The sequence below is a fragment of the Thalia democratica genome, chromosome 2, assembly GCF_965202585.1.
Source record: "Thalia democratica chromosome 2, ktThaDemo2.hap1.1, whole genome shotgun sequence".
In the NCBI taxonomy this organism is placed as follows: domain Eukaryota; kingdom Metazoa; phylum Chordata; class Thaliacea; order Salpida; family Salpidae; genus Thalia; species Thalia democratica.
In genome coordinates, this window is record NC_139166.1 from 24,762,500 (window position 1) to 24,784,113 (window position 21,614).

Consider the following 21,614-nt stretch of genomic DNA (forward strand, 5'->3'; position numbering starts at 1 on the left):
TTTATAGTATAGTTAGCAGTGAAATTATTTTCCAGTAATTTACTGTCCAAAGCTTTTAAAAAATGTTAAGGATCACTGGTTTAGAGATCTATTTCCAAACTATAAATCCACGAACAGAGATTATGTATAATTTTGTTACATTTAAACTTGTTTATCATTATAATAAAATATAATACGTTTGTATTATATTTTAAACCTAGTTTTACCAACTCTTAGTTCAGAAAAAAGTTTTACAATTATTTTAAGTAGTGTCGCATCAATAAATTATTGTACAGACTATATTAAAACTTAAATGTACAACCAAAACTCATAATGTTTGGTGATTAATCTCGTAAATGTTATGAACTTTGTCAAATAATAATGTTTAAGCTAGAAAAAATTATATCTGTTCTTTTATAAGTAATTATTAGTTAATTATATAAAGTCTGATGCTCGTTTTATAGATAAAAACTTTGAACAGAACTGAAATAATATGTTTAGAAATAAGTTTTAAATTAATAAATTCTAACTTAAGTACTTCTGAAAAATTATAATTAAAAAACAAAGGTTCAAATTCATTGAAAGTATTTCTTTGTTATCTAAAAAGATTAAATGAACTAAAATAATAGGTAAACCTTAAACAGTAAAAATATAATAAAACAATCATAAAAATAGTTGTATTGCTAAATCTAAGCTAAACTAAAAAAACAGATTTAGAAATAATTGAATAGTTTTTTTAGCTAAGGTTTTGTATGTACTGTACACGCTTTTAAACATTTGAGTAGAATATTTCTCACTAAAATCATTCATATATGTGATTTTCTATATATTTTGTAAAAATTAAAATAATGAAAGTGAAGTCTATATATTATCCAAGGGTTTTATAGGTTTAAGTATAACAAATTAACCAAGTATAGTATTAAGTCTTAGGGTACTTCACATAATTAAAAATACTTTTGTAGTTATAGTTGTTCCTAATTTGCAAGTGTTTAGAAGAAACTTGGTAAAATTTTAAATACAAAAATCAACTCATTAGATGATTAAAATTTATTTTGTACTTGAAATTTATGCTGTAAAAAACAGAAAAAAGTCACTTAAATAAATGAAAATAATTAGTTGAAGTCATTTTTCAGCTTTGTTTTCTACCTGAAACAAAAAAACAAATTAGTAAATTTAAACATATTAGTCTAAAAAATTGAATATTGTAAACTTACTTAACAAACATAGAATCTGCAACTTTCTACGCATGGAGCACAAAAGTTCCACTTGTAGCTGAGTTTAAGAGATGGAGTGGTGACCTTAACACTGCATTTCAAGCTGCATACATAATGTTCTTGCAATTTTGGTTCCCATTCGTTCCAGAAGTCGTCGAACTTTTTCAGAACGTCAAGTACTTTTTGGTCGATCATTTGTTTGTAAGCCTTCTTTTGTTCAACCCAAACTTCTTCTTCTGGAAGATCTCCAAAAGTGCAATCATAGAATTTTTCGAATACTTGCATGTGACATTCAGCAAGCTAAAAATGATTTTTAAATAAATTTATAACTTTTTTTTATTAAAATGAGTTACATACTCTGTTCAAGTGTTTCTCAAGTTTGGCACGTTGGGCAGTTCTTCTTTCATCCAAACATTTTTTGTAGTTAACAACCTTTGTTTCTTTTGAAGCGACGCATTTGTTAAACTGTTCCTTAATTTTGCCAATGAAAGCGATTGATTTAGTTTCCCAGGCGTTGATCTTTTCAGTGACTCTATGTTCAATACACTCAACTTGAGTAAGGAGGTATTTTTCCTGAGCTTCAATCCAGACATTAGCTTGTTTTTGGAGTCTTTGACGGAAACAGTCGATTTCTTCTTGAGTTGGCTCAACTCTAAAACATTTCAAAGTAAGTTTCTTACAATAAGAAGATAATTATTTTGTGACTTACCCACAGTAGGTCATTGGAAGCATTTTTGAAACTTTTTCTTCGAGACATTTACTAGCTTGTGCTTTCCAATCAGCAACTTGTTTGTTCCATTCTGCAACCTTTGCAGCAAGTTCAGCTCTGTTTTCTTCAGCCGACTTATTGATAGCATCGATGTGTGATTGTTCATCAAATGATTGACATTTTTCAGCTACAAAAATATATGAAATTATTAGTTTCGAGTAAGTATGCATACTAAAGAGTTACAAAATTCATATACTAAAAAAAAACTAAAACAAAGCTCACCTTCAGTGCAAGTAGTTAAGCACTTGAAAGCGCAACCTTTCCAGTCGGCATTGAATGCACACATTCCAAAAAGCTTGTAGCTGCATTTTTCTGGAGTTGGGAATCTTACACTGTTAAAAATGTAAAAATTAATAACGAGTTTTCATCGTTTTTAGTACTAAAAATCATGATTTAATTTACCATGATCTTGAGTAACTCTTTCTTGAAAATCCGTAGCATCCAGTGTTAAATGAACATTTGTAGCTGCATCTGTAGCTTTCTTTCATTTGAGCGACAGCTTTGTCTACTTTACCGTTAAAATCTCCAGTAAAAACAGCCATTTGAATGATGAGAGAACACTGCAATTTTTCTACAGCAGCATCTGCGTTTCCATCAGTACCAGCTGTTTAAAAAAAAAAAATTAGTAAAGTAAGTTTAAATACTAATTAATATAATTTTATACCGTAAAGCTTCTTAAAGACTTTATCAGCCCACTCAACACGCTTAACAATAATATCTTCAAGCTTCTTTGCGTACTTTTCTTTGATTTCTACGGCTTTAGCATCAATGTCAGCATTGTACTTTGTGATTCTGCTACTTCTTGATTCAATGCAAGCTCTGAAACTGTAGATTTATTTGTTTAAAACTGTTTTTTAAGTTTAAAAGTATCTATCTTTTAGTAAAAAATTAGTAAACTTTTACCTAGCAATAAGTCTATCATGGAAGCACACAATCCTTGCAATAGCGTTGTTGACAGCAGTTTCGAAGTTTTCTTCAGCTTTTTGTCTTGAAACAAACAATTTTTCTTTGTATTCAGCAACTGCATTCTTATATTCATCACTTTCTTCATCGTAGCAGTTTTTAAGGTAAGTTTCAAAGGTAGCAAGGTATTCAGCTTGAGCGTTTTCGACATACTCGAGGAATGCATCTTTGTTGTTAAGCATTTCTGCTCTGATGTTTTCTCTGGCTTCAGCAAGTTTCAATTCATATTGAGCAACAAACTCATCCAAGTTTTCGATTTCTGTTAAAAGTGTTTTGTTAAGAATACATTTTATTATGATGATTAGTAAGGCTTAACAATAAAGGAGTGTATTTAATCTCGTTTTCATTTTAATAAAACTTAAAATATAACTGAATAGCCAAACCGGGAAAAATATTATTATATAAAAATGCTCTTTATAGTTGTAAACTAGACAAATAATTCTACAAATTATCGTTTATTTTACTTTCCTACTATTTAACAAAAAACTAAATTATAAGTTTTTTAAATCATTTGTGGAAAACACTAGAAAAATAAAGAATTAAAAGTTAAACTCAGTTTTATTTTTTGTTGCAAACTATTTTACTAAAACTAGTATTAAAAAAAGCTTAGTTATAGAATTTTACTTTATTATTTAAAAAGATTGATCAAATTATGCTATTAATTTATACCAGCATCACATGAGCCTTCTTTGCTTACAGGGAACTGAACCAAGCAATCAGCATAATACTTTGAAGAACACCAAACGTTTTTGAAAGCAACTCGGTAGCAGTAGTAGCTTTGTGGTGGGAACACTTGTAAATTATGAGCACACCAATACTCATAAGATGGAACAGCAGCTTGTGCAGCCTGTGAAATTTATAAAGTTTTATAACTGAACTTAAAGCAGAAATAAAAAATTTCTTACAAAAATGCAAGCAAGAAACACGCAGACTAATTTCATTTTTTAACTTTGTTTAGTAAAAAACAAAATTTGATTTGATTTTCTAAATTCAACAGAGTTTATATACTATGTGTAAAAACAACAACCTTGAACAAAGAAAAACAAGTTTTAATCATAATTACGTTAAAATAACAAATGATGTACTTGACTCTTTTATGATAATTCTTCATACCTGTACTATAAAAACAAAGCAGGAAATTTTGTAACAATGTACGTAAATGACACTTTATAGGACTAATGATTAATTAAAAAGTTGTTAACTCATTAATCATTGTGTTATATCAGTTAAAAAAACAAAAACACTAACACAGGAAACAAATTTGTTTTGATGAACTCACACAAGTAAATACTTTTGGTTTTAACTAACCTATCCAATTTTTTAGTTAAAAATTTAATACAAATTAATTGATATTATTTTCTATAGCTTATCAAAATAATCTTAGAATTACTTTAATAGTATTCATTTTTAAAAATTAAACAATCAAAGACGTACGACCATAAAAACATTTGTTGTCATTTTAGTTCTATTTAGGCTTCAATTATTATTTTTTAAATAAAAGTAAAGATAAGTAAATTTTAAAAGTTATTTATAAATTAACAATTCTAGAGAATTTTTATAAAATATTCCGAGATGTAAGCTTTTTTTGTTGAAGTTTTTTATTTAGAATTTATCCTTTGCTTTTTAACTAATTTCTTTGTTATATCACCTTCTTAAGAGCAGAAATATATAAACACACGTAATTACGTGCACACTAATATAAGAATAATCTTATAAATTGTATCAGTTCAACAAACATGATATCTATATATAAATGTACACAAGATCATCATAACTAAATATATTAGTATATTTTAATGTTGTAGTTAATCTCATAGCTAAATTATATTTGAACCAGATTAATTCAAAAGTTTAGACTAAATAGACTACATGTACTCAACATATCTAAACTAATATTGTTTGTGTTAGAGCTATATTTTTCATTACGCAATTGAAATGACTGCATTGAAGATTGAAAACAAATTTTTTAAAGCACAAATTTTCGTTATAAGAATTTGTATCCGATACGCGGGTATGATTAAAATTTCAATTTATTTAGTATCCACACTTTTAAAGTTATTATTTTTAACTCTTTAAAGTAACCCTTTCAAACTAATATGTATAAGTACATACCTTTTACTTGGTGATTTGATCAGAAAAATTTTTTAAAGAAAATAAGCGAACTACTTTAAAACATTGTCCACCAACTTATAAGACTTATGATAGTCAACGTACGGTTCGCAAAATACTTCTTACCTTAAAAACCGCTTGTGAAAAACAAAAAACGAATTTGTAATACAAAAAACTTTGAAAATTACAACTGGTTTGAACTTTTTTGTACACTGCAGTGCTTTATAAATGACTTTTTGGTTACAGTTATACTACAAAATAGTTATTATTTTATATTTATAGTAATTGTTTTCATATTTATGCAGCTTTCCAAGGTTTTTCTGATAGTCATGGCTCGACGACTAGAAACTAACAAGTGCAATATATAACTGAGTTTATTGAACACAACCAAAAAATTGATATTCTAAGGTCAGAGGATCTGATGTAAAAAAATAATTTTTGGTCATTCATATGGATACATGAGTTCCGAAGGCAGCATTAGATTATATACCTTTGTTTAAAAAAACGTTGTCTGTAAAAGTAACAACAATCATAAAATTATTTTTTAGCGTAAAAAAGTTATAGTTAACAAAGAACTAAAAAATAATTTATCAAGAAATGAACAATTAAACTTTGTTTTAATTAAGAAAGTTTTATTGTTTAAGGTTTTTTAATATTTTAGTGTATTTAAGTTTTCATAAGTCTGAACTTAACTAAACCCTTTAAGGTATCTTACGAGTATTTATTTTCACTTTGATTATATGAAGTTTAAGATAACAGTTTTCATTATATCAAAGTTTTTCATAATAAACAGTTTTAATAGTTGTTATTGTATAATTGTATAAAGGTATAAGTATTTAGATACCACTTGCAAACTTTATACATTATTTTTTAATTTCAAAGCTTTTCGAAAAAAAAAAATCATGTGTTTCAAGTGATAAAGATGAATATAAAGTTACATAATAAGTTAAAAGTTTGAAAAAAGTTTTCTTATTAAAACGACGTGCACAATTAAAATATAAATATATTATAAAAACTAGGCATTGTTTAAGTAAAAACATTAAGTAAAGTATTATGTAAAAACTTGCAAATTAGTAAATAGTTAATAATGTTCCTTTGCCCTTTTATTTATCTTAGGTCTTATTATGCTTATCTTAGGTCTCTGTTCTTCGACAGTCATCGATGAGAGGCTGTAGACTTCACTCTTTTTGCATCAAAAACAACTTTAAAATTTTGTAGAATGTATTAGTTTTGGCAGTGAGTGCAATTAAACAGATGATCAAACATTACGCTCATTTTGTTTGTTCCATAGTGGTCTGTAATAAATTTGTCTTAATGTCTTTATAGTCTATAACTGTCCTGGACATGACATTGAACTGTATCCTGGTGTATGACTCGATAACCGAAAGGTTTTTTTTGTGCACCAGGTCTTTGGACCAATTTTTTGAGCGCTTTTTTTACAATATAAATATAAGATGATCGATTTGTATGGTAAGTGTATTCATTAACGACATTTCAAGCATTTCCTAGTGTTTGCTTTTGATGTTTGAGAAGTCAGATGCTTTTTTTTTGTATGTTGGCTTGATTACAGTGTTTTGTTTTTAGATAATAGATGCTATACATACATTTTAGAAGTCGTAATGAGCAATTACAAACGTAACTTGCTGTAAAGTAAAAGAATTTTTCAAGTTCACTTTTGTGGTAATCTATTGGTTTTGTTTATATGTTTAATTAACGATTTTGAGAACTCTTTGGAGCTTGTTTTTAGACTCTATTTATATTTGTTGACATTGATTGTGTTATAATAAAGTATAGTTTTTGAAAATTCTATTTGAAAGACGACGAAATTAGAGCACATGGTTAGCGCTTTGTTAAAATAAAAGTTCATCAAATAAATATTCAAAGACTTAAGAGAGATACTATTGTACGGTGTTACCAAGCCTGTATCTGCTTGTTTTCTGATAACTGCTTTATTTTCTGTTTAAAAAAGCTGTTTTGCTGTCAATAGATCTTTCTATAGTGTCTTATTTCTGAGTAGAAATTGTTTCATTCATTTTTGTTTTCCTTGTTATGGATGTATCATATACATACCTAGTATTTTTTTTTTATTTGCTTGTAACTAGGAGTTTTATTTTTATGTTACAACTAATTAGCTAGGATTAGAGCTAACAGGATGTCTATTGCTACTAATTGCTTGTAGAATTTTTCACTGTAAAAAAACTCTACCTTCAAAACAATATTTTTCTGTGAAGCTTTTCAGTTATAAGTTAAGTGGTTTAAAACAGAATTTCTTAAATTTGTTTTATTACTGAAGTCCCCTACAAGGTGAAACATTGTTTTTTTTTAGAATATATTTAAATATATGTTCGTAAATTCGTCTATTTGTGTTTATATAAGTTGATAATTATTATTGTTCAACCTTAAATTTAAGATATAAAATAATATAAAGATAACAAGCAATTCCAGTTTAAAAATAAAAATTGTAAATGGTAACTGAGTTTTTATTGTTTAATTAGTACTCCTAATTAGAATTAGTTGTACTGGACAAAACTTTAAACGGTATCCGTTGTGTGCAACTCGATAATTAACAGGTTCTTTGTGCAACAGGTCCTATTACCAAATATTTTTTTGGTCTTTCAATAAACTATAATAAATAGTAATTTTAATAAAAACTATATCATCAAAAAGCTAGTTTTTATCAAAAAATTAATAAAAAACTTTTATTTAAATTCTATCTTGTCTTTATTACTCTATAACTATTTGTGTTTTATATATAACTTAAAAACCTTTGAAATCAAACAAAAATTATAGAATTTTTTGTTATAGTTATAGATTTGTAGCCCTTCACTGTAAACTTTATTAAAAATTCTTAAACATAGCTAAAATATGTTTTTAGCACTTTATTATAACAGATAGTAGTTTACAGATTATTATTTTTTCCTTTTAAAAACCACTAGTAAAAGTTTATTACATTGTCATATCTAAATTCATTACAAGTGTTTCAGAAATATATAATTCATTCGTGTGTCTCTTTTTTCTATATATTGTGCTGGGCAAGACGTTAAACTGTATCCAAGAAGTGTAAGAGTCGATAACCGAAAATTTCTCGTACACTAAGTCCTTGAACCAAAGTTTTTGAGCGCTTTTTGTGTAGTTCAACACATTATAATATATGAATTTAAATACTTTTAAAAATGAGTAGCATTGTTTTTTGTTACTTTATAGATGCATTTTTGAGAAAATTCTTAAATGTTACTCAAGAGTTTAGATCTTTTTCCGTTTTTATACCAATTAAACTTCGAAAAGGCAAAGCAGATTAGAAAATACAAAATATTTGTTTTATAAAATTATAAACGTTCCAATATTTACAACAATATTTAAAATAAATACTGTACACTTTATATGAGATTAGTAGAGCTTCAAATATTAAAGTTTTATCAAAACTATCACCAAATACTTTAAGAATGTAATAAATAAGCAGATAAAAAAAGAGTTTAATTTTAAACACTGTTTCAAAAAATTTAATAATAAACCGCTTATTCTTTTTGTTTCTTTTCATGGTTTATATTGTTTCAGTTAAATCTAAGGGTATATATATTTTTTTTTCAATAAATGAAGTTTTATAGCTTAATATAGATAAAAAGACAACTGTTTTTTGAAAGCACGTATATTTTAACCTTTGCTATTTTCTCTATTTTTACAAAAATTAAACTACAAAATAAAACTTTTTATGCTTGAGATTATTTTATAGGCAAAAAAATCTTACAATCAAAACAATTTTTATGTTAAATTAAGCTGAATAATTTTTGATGTAGGTAATTTTTGTCTTATTCTGTCTTTTTTGTTTTCTTTAATGTATGTTTTTTCTACTTACATATTCTTCCTTTTTGATAAAATTAAATGACGACCAAAAATATTTCTATACAATTTTTTTAATAACAATTGTTTATAAGATATAATAAAAATAACTATTTATGTACTAAAGTGTAAGTTAAATTTTACAAGTACAGAATTTAAGAAACATAACAATGTTACTGAAAAAACAGATAACTTGAAACTCTAGAAAATAATCTGACTACAAATTAAGACATTTTTAAATCAAAACAGTAAATGTTGCTATAAGTTTTATCCTTTTAAAAATATAGTACCTTGAAAAAAACTTAAGGTTACAAACAAGTATAAAAAAACTTAAAAACTTTTATTTCAATTGAAACTTCTGTTTTTTGTTGACTTTTATATTATATATTGAAATAAATCACTTTTATTATAACAATTTTTTGAACTGAAAATACAAGTTTCTGCAAACTTTCAAATCTATTTTCAAATAAGACCGACAAAAAAGAGTTGGTTTTTGGAAAAGTATGGAACTTTTTACAAGATTTTCATGAAATAAAACACTTAATAATATAATTTTTAATGTAAAATAATAAAAGACTTTTAATTTTTTTGATTTGAGAAAACAACACTAAAAACTTTACATTTCGATTTTAGATTATTTGGTAAGCTTTCAAAAAATGTTAGTATCCTAATAGCTAATACAATTTAACAGTACAATTAGTTGTTAAAATTTATAAAAACAATATTGTTTTCGAAATCAGTGTTTTTAATTTTTAAAAATATAACACAATGATTAATGAATAAATATTTATCAAACTAATCAATAGTCCTATGTAGTATTAATTACGTACATTGTTAGAAAATTTTCAGCTTTGTTTTATTGTACAAGTATGAAGAATTATCATAGAAGAGTCAAGTACATCATTTGTTATTTTAACGTAATTATGATTAAAACTTGTTATTTTTTGTACAAGGTTGTTGTTTTTACACATAGTATATAAACTCTGTTGAATTTAGAAAATCAAATCAAATTTTGTTTTTTACTAAACAAAGTTAAAAAATGAAATTAGTCTGCGTGTTTCTTGCTTGCATTTTTGTAAGAAATTTTTTATTTCTGCTTTAAGTTCAGTTATAAAACTTTATAAATTTCACAGGCTGCACAAGCTGCTGTTCCATCTTATGAGTATTGGTGTGCTCATAATTTACAAGTGTTCCCACCACAAAGCTACTACTGCTACCGAGTTGCTTTCAAAAACGTTTGGTGTTCTTCAAAGTATTATGCTGATTGCTTGGTTCCGTTCCCTGTAAGCAAAGAAGGCTCATGTGATGCTGGTATGAATTAGTTGTTAAATTTAGTCAAACTAAAAAAATGATTAAGTAAAATTTTTATACTACTTTTTTTAATTGAATTCAGTTTTAACAATAAATGTTGCAAAATATATTAAACTTTTTAACTTTCACAGAACTTTTATTGTCTTCAGCATATATGTTTAAGTACTTAAATCTTAATATTTAATCAAACTGAATTAAAATCTGTGAGCTCAAAATGATAAGATTTTTATTAGTCAAATTTCAAAAATTTACACAAGTCAGAACTTTTTATTAAGAAGCTTTTCATAGAAATTGAAAACTTGGACGAGTTTATTGCTCAATATGAATTGAAACTTGCTGAAGCCAGAGAAAACATCAGAGCAGAAATGCTTAACAACAAAGATGCATTCCTCGAGTATGTCGAAAACGCTCAAGCTGAATACCTTGCTACCTTTGAAACTTACCTTAAAAACTGCTACGATGAAGAAAGTGATGAATATAAGAATGCAGTTGCTGAATACAAAGAAAAATTGTTTGTTTCAAGACAAAAAGCTGAAGAAAACTTCGAAACTGCTGTCAACAACGCTATTGCAAGGATTGTGTGCTTCCATGATAGACTTATTGCTAGGTAAAAGTTTACTAATTTTTTACTAAAAGATAGATACTTTTAAACTTAAAAAACAGTTTTAAACAAATAAATCTACAGTTTCAGAGCTTGCCTTGAATCAAGAAGTAGCAGAATCACAAAGTACAATGCTGAAATTGATACTAAAGCCGTAGAAATCAAAGAATTGTACGCAAAGAAACTTGAAGATATTATTGTTAAGCGTGTTGAGTGGGCTGATAAAGTCTTCAAGAAGCTTTACGGTAGAAAATTATATTAAACAATATTTTATTTTTCTTCTAACTAAGCTTGTTTGAAACAGCTGGTACCGATGGAAACGCATATGCTGCTGTAGAAAAATTGCAGTGTTCTCTCATCATTCAAATGGCTGTTTTTACTGGAGATTTTAACAGTAAAGTAGACAAAGCTGTCGCTCAAATGAAAGAAAGCTACAGATGCAACTACAAATGTTCATTCAACACTGGATGCTACGGATTCTCAAGAAAGAGTTACTCAAAATCATGGTAAATTAAATCATGATTTTTAGTACTAAAAACGATGAAAACTCGTTATTATTTTTTATATTTTTAACAGTGTGAGATTCCCAACCCCAGAAAAATGCAGCTACAAGCTTTTTGGAATGTGTGCATTCAATGCCGACTGGAAAGGTTGCGCTTTCAAGTGCTTAACTACTTGCACTGAAGGTAAGCTTGTTTATATTTTGTAAAAAAGGTTATAAGTTCTGCACTTTGAATACGAAATTTCACTCAAAAATATTAACTTTATACAATTTTTTGCAGCTGAAAAATGTCAATCATTTGATGAACAAGCACACATCGATGCTATCAAAAAGTCTGCTGAAGAAAACAGAGCTGAACTTGCTGAAAAGGTTGCAGAATGGAACAAACAAGTTGCTGATTGGAAAGCACAAGCTAGTACATGTCTCGAAGAAAAAGTTTCAAAAATGCTTCCAATGACCTACTGCGGGTAAGTCACAAAATAGTAAACTTGCTATTGTATGAGAAATTACTTTGAAATTTTTTAGAGTTGAACCAACTCAAGAAGAAATCGACTGTTTCCGTCAAAGACTCCAAAAACAAGCTAATGTCTGGATTGAAGCTCAAGAAAAATACCTTCTTACTCAAATTGAATGCATTCAACATAGAGTGACTGAAAAAATTAACGCCTGGGAAGCTAAATCAATCGCTTTCATTGGCAAAATTAAGGAACAGTTTAACAAATGCGTCGCTTCAAAAGAAACAAAAGTTGTTAACTACAAAAAGTGTTTAGACGAAAGAAGAACTGCCCAACGTGCCAAACTTGAGAAACACTTGAACAGGGTAAGTAACTCATTTAAAACTTTTACTTTAAATATTTTATAACAATTTTATCCTTAGCTTGCTGAATGTCACATGCAAGTTTTCGAAAAATTCTACGATTGCACTTTTGGAGATCTTCCAGAAGAAGAATGTCTGGATTGAAGCTCAAGAAAAATACCTTCTTACTCAAATTGAATGCATTCAACATAGAGTGACTGAAAAAATTAACGCCTGGGAAGCTAAATCAATCGCTTTCATTGGCAAAATTAAGGAACAGTTTAACAAATGCGTCGCTTCAAAAGAAACAAAAGTTGTTAACTACAAAAAGTGTTTAGACGAAAGAAGAACTGCCCAACGTGCCAAACTTGAGAAACACTTGAACAGGGTAAGTAACTCATTTAAAACTTTTACTTTAAATATTTTATAACAATTTTATCCTTAGCTTGCTGAATGTCACATGCAAGTTTTCGAAAAATTCTACGATTGCACTTTTGGAGATCTTCCAGAAGAAGAAGTTGAACAAAAGAAGGCTTACAAACAAATGATCGACCAAAAAGTACTTGACGTTCTGAAAAAGTTCGACGACTTCTGGAACGAATGGGAACCAAAATTGCAAGAACATTATGTATGCAGTTTGAAATGCAGTGTTAAGGTCACCACTTCATCTCTTAAACTCAGTTACAAGTGGAACTTTTGTGCTCCATGCGTAGAAAGTTGCAGATTCTATGTTTGTTAAGAAGTTAGTTTACAGTGCTTTATTTTTAAGGATAAGTTTGTTAAATCATTAACTTCTATAAACTTTCTCTATTATTTCAGATAGAAAATCAAGCTGAAAAATGACTTCAACTAATCATTGCTGATTTGTTTAACCGAATTTTATCTGTTTTATACAGCATAATTTATAAGTACATAATAAATTTTAATACATTTCAATGCTTGTTCTGTGTACTTAAAAATATCTATTGTAAGACTGAGAAGAGTAACTTTAAAGCATTAAAAATAGTTGTAAAGAATCTTAAATTTATCAAAGTTCAATAGACTAAAGAAATGTTGAGTTCACCACTATTTAAACTCAGACAACTCAAATTATATAACAAAAATTACAAGGACATATATCAAAAAGATATATTTATTTGAAAAGAATAAAAGATGTGTTCTAAACCTTAATAATTTCCTACAAACAATTGTTTTTTTGTTTTGCAAAATGTTCAACACTTTTTGAGATATGGCATAAATAAGTATTAAATAGAGTAATTATCAGTAATTTTTAAAATATTTTTATAATAAATATTATAGTGCAGTTTATTTTACTATCGTTATTTTATTAACTAGACCTACAGCAATTTTATTTTTTCAACTATATAACTTTTTTTGAGATATGGCCTTTTAAGAATTTCTAAAGAAATTGACTTGTCATGTAAGCAGTAATGTTTGTTTTTTTTTTAACTTATACTATTTATACTATTTGCTTAAAAAAGTATAAACTTATCTAATCGTGTTTTATCTATTTTAAATCGTACTAAAGTGGTATAGATAATTTTTCTATTGATCATTTAATTGTATAACTTGAAAATTATAATTTGAAACTAAATTAATAAAAAAGATAAAGAATAAAATTAAACTTATAGTTTTGTTAGTTCAAAGTTGTATATTAATTCCTAGAAAAGAGTTGTTAATAATATTTATCGGAAAGTTGTGTAATCATTTTAAATAATTTTTACACAAAGAGATGGTTATAAAAGTTTAATAAAAACACAGCACTGATTTCACATAAAATCTGATTTAGACATCAGAGTTAAGCATAGTCCTACTTCAATTGCATATATTAAATGTACATTAAGTATTTAGAACATTTAGTTTCAAAGTTTATGATTGCTTATCAATTAAAATACTTTAAAGCATGCGAAAAAACATACAAGTTTGTTATAATTATAAGCAGTGGTCCTTTTAAAATATATGTGCACTGTGCAGTAAATCAGTATAAATATTTACACACTAGGCAAGTACATTCAAAAACTACCAGAACTATGTTTTTTATCTCTAACTGAGAGTTTGTGGGCTGGTGATTAAAGTGATATGATCAAAACTTTTTAACTTAAAAATAACAAACAATAACGTCACATGTGACTTTCACGTTCATTTCATGTTCACAAGATAATACAAAAACATTTTTTGATTCAGGTTACTTAAACTTTTAAACACAAAACTATATAAATTTTATATACCTATCAGGTTTAAACTACAGTAAAAATAATTCATTATCCATATCAAAAAAATATTTATAACTATTTTGTTAAAGTTTATAGTTGCAAATAACAATCTTAAATTAACTATTATTTACATCTAATTATGTTTTATATTTAATTGAAAATTAAATTTTTTTGAACAAATATTTGATAAAATATATTTTTGTTTTGTTTAGAATATTAAATCAAATACTTTTCTTTAAGATTCTTTTATTACAAAACAAAAAAAATGTGTCAAAAATTCAGATAAAATGTATATTTAAGTCAAAGTTTCAAGGATCTTCAACTATTTTTTCTTTAAAATTTTCTGCTCAAGGACATTCAATGTGTAATGGCTTCCCTTTTAGTAGTCAGTTTATTTAGATATTAAAAAGTATCAACGATATTAAGAAAAAATTATTTCAGTTAAGAAAAAAAATATATAACTTAAATATAATTATGATTTTGATATTTCAAAAGTAATTAAATACTAGTAGGCATTTATCTTTGATCTGATTTCAAAGATATTTGTGTTAACTAGTAGTATTTTTTAGCGGATCTTAAAAACTAAAACTAGTGTTTCAGATTTAAAAAATAGGCTGTTATGCTAGGGCCAAATTCAAATGCCAAAAAGGACTATCTTATTAAAATAAATCTCTCCTACAGTTTTATAACAATTTTTCTTAAAATATTTCTGTTTAATCTTAATCTGTTAATAAATGATCACATACTTCGATATTAAACTTTTGTGAAAACTTTTTTTTCTTAAAAAGTAATATTTTTGAGAAATTTTTTTTAATTTCCTACTATACTTTTAAATTCCTACAATACTGATTTTTCTTATTATGGTCAGAACCTTTTCTCAATAAAAGTTTTAAGAATTTCTTGGAAATTTTTAGGAGGACAACTAACAATTAAAAAGATCTTCCTCATATGTTCAAATTGTAATATTGTTTTCAAAACTGACTGTATCTTAAAAATAAATTAACACTTTAATGCCGTATAAAATTTACTTTGTATTTTATATAATATAGGTTTTTAATGAAGGGTCATTGCTAAACCTTTTTTAAATGTTGGATACCCTATGGCCTTAATTTTTTAATATTTCAAACTTAATATTTTTGGAATGATATTTTCGTAAAATTTATGATAATAATGCTCGCAGCTAAACTGGTTTGATCATAGGATTGTTATAAAACAGAAAACAAAGACAACACATGGAAGATATGGCAGACTAAATAAGAAAACATTGAAAAAATAAATTGATATTTGTATAATTTTTTAAAAGTTTTGTTGATACTTAAAAACGAGTTAAAATATCTTCTAGAGTACTAGCTTACATAAATAGATTATTTTATTAGCACGAATTATTGAAAAATATGATGAAAAAATAAACTTAAAAACATTTAAGATTGGTTTAAATTTATTAATAATTAATTAATCGATTACTTATTTTTAGTTATAATATAAATGGAGATGTGCAAATTAAATATTTTATTAACAACCAGAATTTGGTGACAAAAAATTGCGACCTCTTCAAGTAAAATAATTATTCATTTTACTAAAATTAATCATTAATTAAATAGTTAATTATTTAACTTGAAGAGGTCGCAATTTTTTGTAACGGAAACCTGGTTGTAAACAAAATATTTAATTTGCACATCTCTATTTAAACAAGCTCTTTACATTTCAGTAAATTGAGCAATCTTTTTTAGTTGAAACAAATAACTATATAGTTATAACATCGAAAACAAACTTTTTAAAAGTGTGTATTAAATGTTGAGAGAAATGGTTGTATTAAAACAAAGAAACAATTTAAATAAATTAAAAGAAATTATTTAAAATCATATTGAAGTAGTTTCAGGCACACAGTTGGCTAAAAAAAGAGAGTTGAATTTTATTTTTTGACTAGAAAATCAAACCAAAAGATTAATATTGTTAGATAGAACAAGATATCTTGTTTATATAATTGTTTCTAGTTTAAGTATTTTAGAAGTTTGTAAATTTGAATTCAACTAGTTTTTGCTATTTTTCAGTTAAAAATTTGTAAATTCTTCATTATTTTTTGTCAAAGTTGCTTTCAATAACGCCACGAAAAATATAATATTTTTTGAAACTATACTTTTTACCACTTTTCCTAAATATGTCATTTATCAAAAAAAGGGTTCTTTGAAAACTTGATAATTAAAAAAAAAATCATAAAAAAGCTAATTTTCTCAAAAAAAAAAGGTTAAAAATTTTGCTAGCAAAATCTTAAAAACAACTTTGATTCTATGAACTGAAGTTTCTGTATTTTTGTTTAAAAAAATATTTTTTCTGCTTTAGCCTGAGAAAAAAAAGTTTTCCTTAAGCTTTTTTAGATATATACCTTCAACATATCTTTAATATGGGAAAGGGTCAAATATGCACAAAGACAATTTTGCACAAGGAGTCACTTTTGCACGCAGGGTCACTTTTGCATGAAGGTTCATTTTTGCACAAAAGTAAAAAAAAAATAAATAGAGTAATAAAAAAACCAAGAAAACTAATAAAAAAACAAAAAAGAAGAAGAAAAATAAGCTACGGACCGAGGTAAGCTTTAACGGTAACAGTGAAAACAAAATAAAAAATATTGTTAAAATAAAAAATAACTAATAAAAAGTTTTAATAAAAAAAACACAAAAAAAAAAAAAATTACCAACCAAGGGTAAGTGTTAGGGGTAACAGTAGTAGTAAAATAAATTAAAATTAATAAAAAAAACAAAAACAAAATGAAAAAAAAACTGTGTAAAAGTGACCCCTCATGCAAAATTTAAACCGTAAAAAGTGTTTTTGTGCAATAATGTCTCTTTTTATGAAAGTGACCCTTTGTGCAAAAGTTTCCCTTTGTGCATATTTGACACCTACCCCTTTAAGATAACTAATACCCTTAAAGCAAAGTTAAGTTTTCAAAAATTAAATTTATACAAATTCAAATTATAAAAAATCATAAATTTAGATTTTTTAAACAACTTGTCTTATTTTTTCAGAAACTCTATACATTTTATATCAGAATGATCCAATGAAAATGGTTCACAATAGTAGGATTGTTGTGTACTTTTACTTTTAAATATGTAGGATTTTTGTGTATTTTAATCAGGTCTTTACTTTAAAGTAAAACTTTGCAATATTATAAAAAAAAACTATCTTTCAAAATACAAGACTGTGAGGCATGTGATAAATTATAAATAAAATACTATGCAATACTTTTAAATGGTTCAAAAATAAATTTTTTTCTTAAATTAATTTACTTGAGGACGTATACACAACTTCATAACTGTTCAAAAGTAACTTTATTAAAATAAACAACTTGTAAAACTTTTAGTTTTGAAGTTGTTTGTCTTACTAAGGTTTTGTTTGTCTAAAGTTTTATTTAATAAAAAAATATATGTATAAAAGTTGTAGTTTAGAATGAGAAGTCCAGTTTGGAAACAGACTCAAACAAACTGATTACTTACTAACTGAAAAAAAATAGCTTGAATAAATACAAATTAGCTTTAATTATCCTTAAGTTATGGGTTAAGCTTTAGGTGTAAAATCAATAGTTATTTAAGTAGTGGTAACTGCAAAATGGATAACTAGATGGTAATTGATCCTGCATTTATTGGACAATATTTAACATACTTAACTTACCATTTTGTATCAGGATCATCTCCATTATCAGCTTTCATTCTTCCTTCCAACAATAAGAACGTTCATTTGGAACCTTAGTTGAAACAATTTCAAATTTGAATATTAATAAAGATATGTTTTATTAATTTTTTCAAACTACTACTACTACAAAAACACCAGACTTTTTTCTTTAAGTATGCAAGTTTAAAAATTGATTACAAACTAGCTATATGTATAAGTTTTAATAAGTTTTTTTTCAATGTTATCAAATTTAGGAATATTTGTATGAAGTGTTATGTTTTTTCAACAGAAAAATATTTTGAAATAAAAAATAGGCAGAATAAAATAATGAGCTATTTTCATTTGTTTCTTTTAACTTTACTTTAAATACTTTACTTCAGGGACGTAGCTAGCTTAAAAAAGTTACGAATCTGCAAAAATTAAAACATCTGAAATAACTTGTGATAACGTCCTAGCGGGAACACAGCAATTTAAACTACCTCTAATGTTATTGAATTTAATCTGAAAAAATGCAGTTATGTTAGTACATCAAAAATGGAATGTTGAGGTACAAGTGATAACTGTATACAAGGCAATTTAATTTGCTCTACACCCCCTACGACTCTTTATGTCTTGCCACTTGTGTAAACCAAGAAAACATTCATTAAACCGTAGGAATTTTTATAGGTAGTTTTAATTATTGGGTACTTTTAATTGCAGCAAATTTGCAAAAAAAAAAAGTACAAACATTTTGATGACGCCATTAACTTTATTTTGGGTAGTTTTAAAGCTTAAACTTGTATAAAAAACAAAATTGCTGTTTAAGCCTATAACAAATTCACTTTTTTAATTTTTTAAAATATGAAAATAATCATATCTGAAATAAGACAATAGAATAATACTAAACATTTCCCTATGTTAACAAAATTATAGAAATATTTTTTGATAACATAAAGTTACAATTTTAAATTCAAACACAAATTAAAAAAAAATATTTTTGAAATTTTTCTTTTATAGTTTATTGATGAATTTAATTCATAAAAAAATTTGAACTAATTATACATGAGTTATGTACTTCAATAAAAGCTACCTTTTTATAGTTTGAAATAAAGTTAACAGGGTGGCCATCAAACCTAAATGCTTATGGGAGTCTTGGAATGTTATATAAAATCCTAGAATGACTTGAAATTCTGATCACTTATTTTGTCTAGAAAAGTAAATAAGACTTGAATTCATAAAAAATATATTAAATTTTAAAAATTGAAAGAAGTTTCAAAAAAACTTTAGGAGCCACATTGGGTACAGGGAGGGTGTAGATTACTTTTATTACAAGTTGATGTCACTTTATGAAATTTAATCTAAACTACAAGTATCTTTATACAGATTTTTTATACCAAAACAAATTTTTGATATAAAACATTAAAAAAGAAGAGTACAGTAGGTTTTAATTGTCATCTTTTACTAACTTTTAAATATTGAAAGGAATACTTCCTTAAAATTTGAGCAGGGTTGCCAAAACACCTGGAATCCAGGAACTTGACAGTTTAAACAAAAACTGGAAAAACCTTGAACTTTTGAAATTAAAAAATTTGAAAAAATCTAGTATTTAAAAAAAATCATCAAAAAATCTGTAATTTTTAAACTACTTCTACATGTAAAATAATGACATTTTTATAAAATATGATAACTTAAAGTCATCAATAATCTATAAAAGAAAAATTTTCAAAGTCAATAGCATAATTTGTGGTTGAATTTAAAATTGTAACTTACTCAAAAATTATCAAGGTTGAAAATTATATTTCCTTAATTTTGTTAACATAGTGAAATGTTTAGTATTGTTTTATTTCCGATACAATTATTTTTATATTTAGAAAAATAAACAAAGTAAATTTATCATAGGCCTAGACAGCAAATTTATTTTTTTACAAAGTTTAACCTTAATAACTACCTAAAGTAAAGTTAATGACATCATCAAAACATTGGGTACTTTTTTTTGCAAAATTGAGGCAAATTAAAAGTACCCAATACTTGAAACTACCCATAAAAAGTTAAAAAGTCCTACCCTTCATTAAGAATAAGTATAAAAAAATCACCATTTAACTCAAAAACACTTATACTGTTTTAAAAATCAAACATTTAACGTAGTCAATAGTAACAACAAGTTATGCAAATTTTTGTAACATAAAAATGTATGATTTTGATTTTTTAAGCTACAGCTTCCTTTAGAATCAATTTTGCATTGCAGCTTTTTGACAAAATAAAGCTTTAACGCCCTAAATGTTACAATTTGGATGAATTTAATTCGTTCAATTTTTTTACGACACTAAAAATGCTAAAGAGTACATATATGTCAAAATTATCTCTCAGGAGTGCAAAATTAAGCATAAATGAATACTAAAAACTAAGACAGCAGAGTCTTTTTAAGCTGAAATAAAAGCAAGTTTTTTCGCACATAAGTATATGTTTCTGTAGATTTGCAGAAACCTACCAAGCTACGTCCCTGCTTTACTTGAATATATTTTAATGCAAAGATTGTTTTAAATAAAAAACTAAAATATGATTTATTTTTTTATGAGTATTTGTTGATACTTATATGATACATTTTTAACTTACACAATTTGCATTCATGCATATGCACTGCACACCCTTTTCATTATTTTTGTCAAAAAATGTTTTTTAATAAATAAATGACAGATATTTTAATACCATTTTACAAACTAATTAAAGTTAAAACTAAGATATAGAACTTAAACTACCAGAAGTTGTGTTGTAACAACTTATGGTAAAACTAAAACAAACAAAGGTGGTTTAATTTAGAAACATTAAAACTTTTGATGCTTAGAAAATTATGCCAATTTCTTTTCTTTTTAACATTAGAAAGAAAACTGTTATGTGAGAGTGAGCATTTACACTACTGTGTTAAAAATCAACTGTTTAATAATGTACAAAAATCATAATACATATTTTAGCTCTACTACAACAACAATAGTAAAAAATACTGCAAGTTTACCTATAAGCTTAAACACATTTTCATAAAACCTTTAAACTTCTTCACTCAAAGTTGCCAAATATTTTTGGCAAATTTTCTTCAGGTCTTCAAAATTTCTTCCAGATTTTTTCTAATTACTAGCTTTAGGGTATATTTTTTGTTTAAAATTAAGTTTAAGGTAAAAATATTATAACCACATTGAAAAGATATCTTAAAGCTTTAATAATAAGTTTTTCAATAAAAAAAATGTTGATGATTACAAAAAATTTTTATCTTTAAAATTTATTTTTTGTGTCAAATCGAAATTTTACTACTTACCATGTAAAATTTGTTAAAAATTCCAGGTATTTTTTCAAAATTTCTCAAATTTCAGGTTTTTCCAGGTTTTTAGGCAACCCTGCTCACTAAATCAATTAGTTAAAGTGTGCAAAAGTTTTTTATTGTTTATTTTAATGCGCTTTGTTTTAGCTAATATGCAAGATTGAAAATCCTGATTAGTTTTTTTATTCTACAGACAGTTTGCTAAAAGTTAGTGCATAAGATATTGAAAAAACTCTTATAAATATTTAAAAAAAAATTTAAACTAACTTGTTGTATACAAGCATTCTCTATGAATCCTTACTCAATTTAGATTTTGAGTTCATACTTTAGTTTCCAGGCTAAGACGTAAAAATTATTTAGTGCTT

General features: G+C 25.9%; 2 protein-coding genes and 1 long non-coding RNA gene across 3 annotated transcripts; 1 reads left to right on the top strand and 2 right to left on the bottom strand.

The window, feature by feature from the left end:
- Positions 1-1,011: 1,011 nt before the first annotated feature.
- LOC145849937 (uncharacterized) lies at positions 1,012-3,911 on the bottom strand. Its single transcript, XM_082955058.1, has 10 exons — positions 3,831-3,911; positions 3,595-3,772; positions 2,866-3,184; positions 2,627-2,787; positions 2,365-2,566; positions 2,185-2,294; positions 1,903-2,089; positions 1,551-1,845; positions 1,194-1,493; positions 1,012-1,125 (listed from the first exon to the last, which is right to left on the bottom strand). Exons 1-9 carry the CDS (start codon positions 3,864-3,866, stop codon positions 1,194-1,196), a joined length of 1,788 nt encoding a protein of 595 aa, XP_082811184.1. The 5' UTR covers positions 3,867-3,911; the 3' UTR covers positions 1,012-1,125.
- Positions 3,912-9,616: 5,705 nt separating this feature from the next.
- Positions 9,617-21,614, bottom strand: LOC145830239 (uncharacterized). Its single transcript, XR_014369634.1, has 3 exons — positions 21,517-21,614; positions 17,961-18,033; positions 9,617-10,152 (listed from the first exon to the last, which is right to left on the bottom strand). It is a non-coding gene; the product is annotated as an uncharacterized LOC145830239 (long non-coding RNA).
- Positions 9,878-12,393, top strand: LOC145830238 (uncharacterized). Its single transcript, XM_082938172.1, has 9 exons — positions 9,878-9,946; positions 10,005-10,182; positions 10,471-10,789; positions 10,868-11,028; positions 11,088-11,289; positions 11,360-11,469; positions 11,566-11,752; positions 11,811-12,105; positions 12,163-12,393. The coding sequence occupies exons 1-9, from the start codon at positions 9,911-9,913 to the stop codon at positions 12,244-12,246; spliced, it is 1,572 nt and encodes a 523-aa protein (XP_082794298.1). The 5' UTR covers positions 9,878-9,910; the 3' UTR covers positions 12,247-12,393.

Bases quoted from the DNA above. Each gene is read 5' to 3' on its own strand.
- LOC145830238 (XM_082938172.1), top strand. From the start codon at position 9,911: ATGAAATTAGTCTGCGTGTTTCTTGCTTGCATTTTT. The intron at 11,029-11,087 runs GTAGAAAATTAT...TGTTTGAAACAG, and splicing joins AGTCTTCAAGAAGCTTTACG to CTGGTACCGATGGAAACGCA. The intron at 11,290-11,359 runs GTAAATTAAATC...TATTTTTAACAG, and splicing joins AAGAGTTACTCAAAATCATG to TGTGAGATTCCCAACCCCAG.
- LOC145849937 (XM_082955058.1), bottom strand. From the start codon at position 3,866: ATGAAATTAGTCTGCGTGTTTCTTGCTTGCATTTTT. The intron at 3,185-3,594 runs GTATAAATTAAT...CACTTTTAACAG, and splicing joins AGAAGGCTCATGTGATGCTG to AAATCGAAAACTTGGATGAG. The intron at 1,494-1,550 runs GTATGTAACTCA...AATCATTTTTAG, and splicing joins TTGAGAAACACTTGAACAGA to CTTGCTGAATGTCACATGCA.